Consider the following 2,693-nt stretch of genomic DNA (forward strand, 5'->3'; position numbering starts at 1 on the left):
CCCAATCTTTGTATCCACCCCCCCGCCTCTTGTATCCTTGCCTTTGCTGAGATCAAGCCGGAAGCTTGATCTCCCATGTGCGGGAGAGAGACAGCAAAATAGAACAGAAGGGCTATTCCCAGAGTGTGAGAGAGAGCTGCAGTCAGCTTTCCTGCCTTCTACTCTTTGTACCCTGCCTGCTACTTCCCCTTGCTTCTTGCCAAACTCAGGAAAGGAATATACCCAGCTGGTCCACTCAGTTTAAGGAAACCTCAGGTCTAAAACTAGAAAAATATCAAATGGAAATACTTAGCTGTACTTTATTTAGTTCTTGTTAAACCTAGCAAGGAAAGGAGAAGACACTGGTCATTTTCTTACCTTGCTTGGGTGCAATTACTGCCCTGGACAATTACACTGAAAAGTGAAATATCCTAAACAATCCCCAGGGTAACTCCAAACCTGGCCTGCTCTCTATATCCACCAACTCCTACCCTTAGAGAGTTTCCCTGGTTCCTGAGGCATGAAAAGTTTGCTGGTTGAAAGGCATCATCTCACCTTCGTGACCCTTTATTCTCAGTACCATCTCACCAGGTTCCCTCCCCCAGTAGTCAAGGATCATAGCCATGTCCAAGGCTTTTGCCACACGTTCATCCCGTTGGCATTGTTCCTGACCCAGAAAACACTAAGCAAAAGCTGTGTGCAGAGAGCCCCAGCCCCAGCCCCTGCTAGCCGGGAATAGGTGATCCCACAAGGTGTTCCTTCAGTCATAAGTGGCCCCAGCCCCATCTCCCTCCAAGCGGCCAGAAGCCCGTCATGATTCCAGTCGAGTTGAGGGGGCGGGATGGAGGTAGCTGTCCGACATGATGATGTCGCTGGTGAGTTGTTGCTCCAGGAACTCAGAGGTCTCTTCAGCTATCTGGCCTGGAATTCGAAAGTCCACAGCAGGTGTCTCCTGCTTGGGGCTGGGGAGGGGTCGGGAAACCCAGGACTCCGTGGGACATCCTGTACCCTGAAGGAACTGCAGAAAGTTCTCCTCAATGGAGCCCTCCCGGCTAGGTAGCCTCAGCTCCTCCTCTGGAGCTGGCTTGAAGAAGCAGACAAACTGCTTGCTGAGCTCCCCCCGGATCTGCCGGTTGAGGCATCCATAAAAGAACGGGTTGGACGTGAAGCAGAAGTAGCCGATCCAGGTCACCACATTCTCCACCTGCCCGGTCGAAATGGGCTGAGCACTCAGGGCCACGTAGAGGTGGAAAGAAAAGTAGGGCAACCAGCAGAGCAGGAACTGTCCCCCCACAGCCAGGAGGACCACGGCAGCCTTCCCTCCCCCGAACGTCCGGTGCGGGGTGGTCTGGGGGGCCCCCGAGCTGGTGACCATAGTGGAGCGGCTGCTGAGAGACTCAGAGCGTTGCCGGGGTGTCTCCATCCACGTGGGCAGCGGGCCGTGCTGCATGGCAGCCACTCGGGCTACTCGGAACATGCTGCAGTAGACCACAAGGATGAGGAGCAGAGGCAACAAGAAGTAAAGGACAGCAAAGATCACCACGAAAAGCTGGCAGTAGGCACTGCGGCTCCATTGGAGTGAGCAGCCTGGGGGGATGCTGGGAGCTCCCTCCTCCCAGGAGACCCTTCCCAACACCGGCACAGAAGCCATGGCCAAGGCTTTCACCCACACGCCCACCAACACCGAGGCCACCAGCCCCAGCGTCATGCGCACCTCGTAGCGCATGGGGTGGACGACATAATAGTAGCGCTCCACGTTGATGGCCGACACCGAGAGAATGGCCAGGCTAACGAAGCATATGCTCAGGAACAAGTAGAGGCGGCAGGCGACCTCCCCGAAGAGGTCATGGTCAAAGAGGGCGGAGCTGGAGAGCATGGCCAGGGGCATGAGGGTCAGGGCGGCCAGCAGGTCCACCAGGCAGAGGTGGAAGACGAAGACGAATTTGCGGAGGGCGGGTGTCTTGGCGATAACAGCCATCACAGCAGCATTGCCGGCCACAGCGATCAAGTCCAGCAGGAGCATGAAGAAGAGGGCCACAGATTCCGAGGCCACGTCCCGCAGCCCCACCTCTGGGACCCCACTGGCAGTAGACGGACCCGGGGTTTGAGGGACCCTCCCCAGAGTGGAAGAGTTCCCCGATGACTGGGGGATGGGAGAGGACTCCATGGGGCCGAAAGAGGACGCCCAGGGCACCTCCTGTCACAGGCCCATCCCCCATCCTAGTCCAGTGACCCTGGGATGGCCAGCCCAGGCCCAGGCTTGCCAATTTTGTGTGTGGGGTTGCGGGGAGAGGGCGCCTCCTGCTGGAGCCTCCCCGACAGGCTCTAATCGCCAGCCTCCCAGGCCAGGCTGTGCATATAACGGAACTGAGGGCTCAGAAGCTCATCTCTCCTTTCTGGCAAGAGGTGGCTCTGGTCTGCCTTGGTGACCCCAAAGAATCAGGAGACGTGAGAGATGCTGGAGCCTCGCTCACTCAACGCTCCACCTTCTGAGTGGTCTCTGGCTCCTTCTTCTTTTCCTTTCCTTTGTTCTCCATACCCTTCTCCTCTCTCAGGGACTGTTATCCAGAGATTCTAAATCCTCTGTCTCCCTCTCCCAGGGTCCCGCTGAGGTCCGGGATAGTACCCCAGTTTTCAAGTCGCTTATGTAAATTTCCCGATTTCTTGTCTCTCAGAATGGCAGGAGCTGTTGGGGAGTAGAAAGGCCACGAGAT

At 56.6% G+C, this 2,693-nt stretch overlaps 1 protein-coding gene across 1 annotated transcript; it reads right to left on the reverse strand.

The window, feature by feature from the left end:
- Positions 1-790: 790 nt before the first annotated feature.
- GPR61 (G protein-coupled receptor 61) lies at positions 791-2,340 on the reverse strand. Its single transcript, XM_008704021.2, has one exon. The coding sequence runs from the start codon at positions 2,144-2,146 to the stop codon at positions 791-793; it is 1,356 nt and encodes a 451-aa protein (XP_008702243.2). The 5' UTR covers positions 2,147-2,340.
- Positions 2,341-2,693: the final 353 nt, after the last annotated feature.

Source organism: Ursus maritimus, unplaced genomic scaffold, assembly GCF_017311325.1.
Source record: "Ursus maritimus isolate PB19 unplaced genomic scaffold, ASM1731132v1 scaffold_12, whole genome shotgun sequence".
NCBI lineage: Eukaryota > Metazoa > Chordata > Mammalia > Carnivora > Ursidae > Ursus > Ursus maritimus.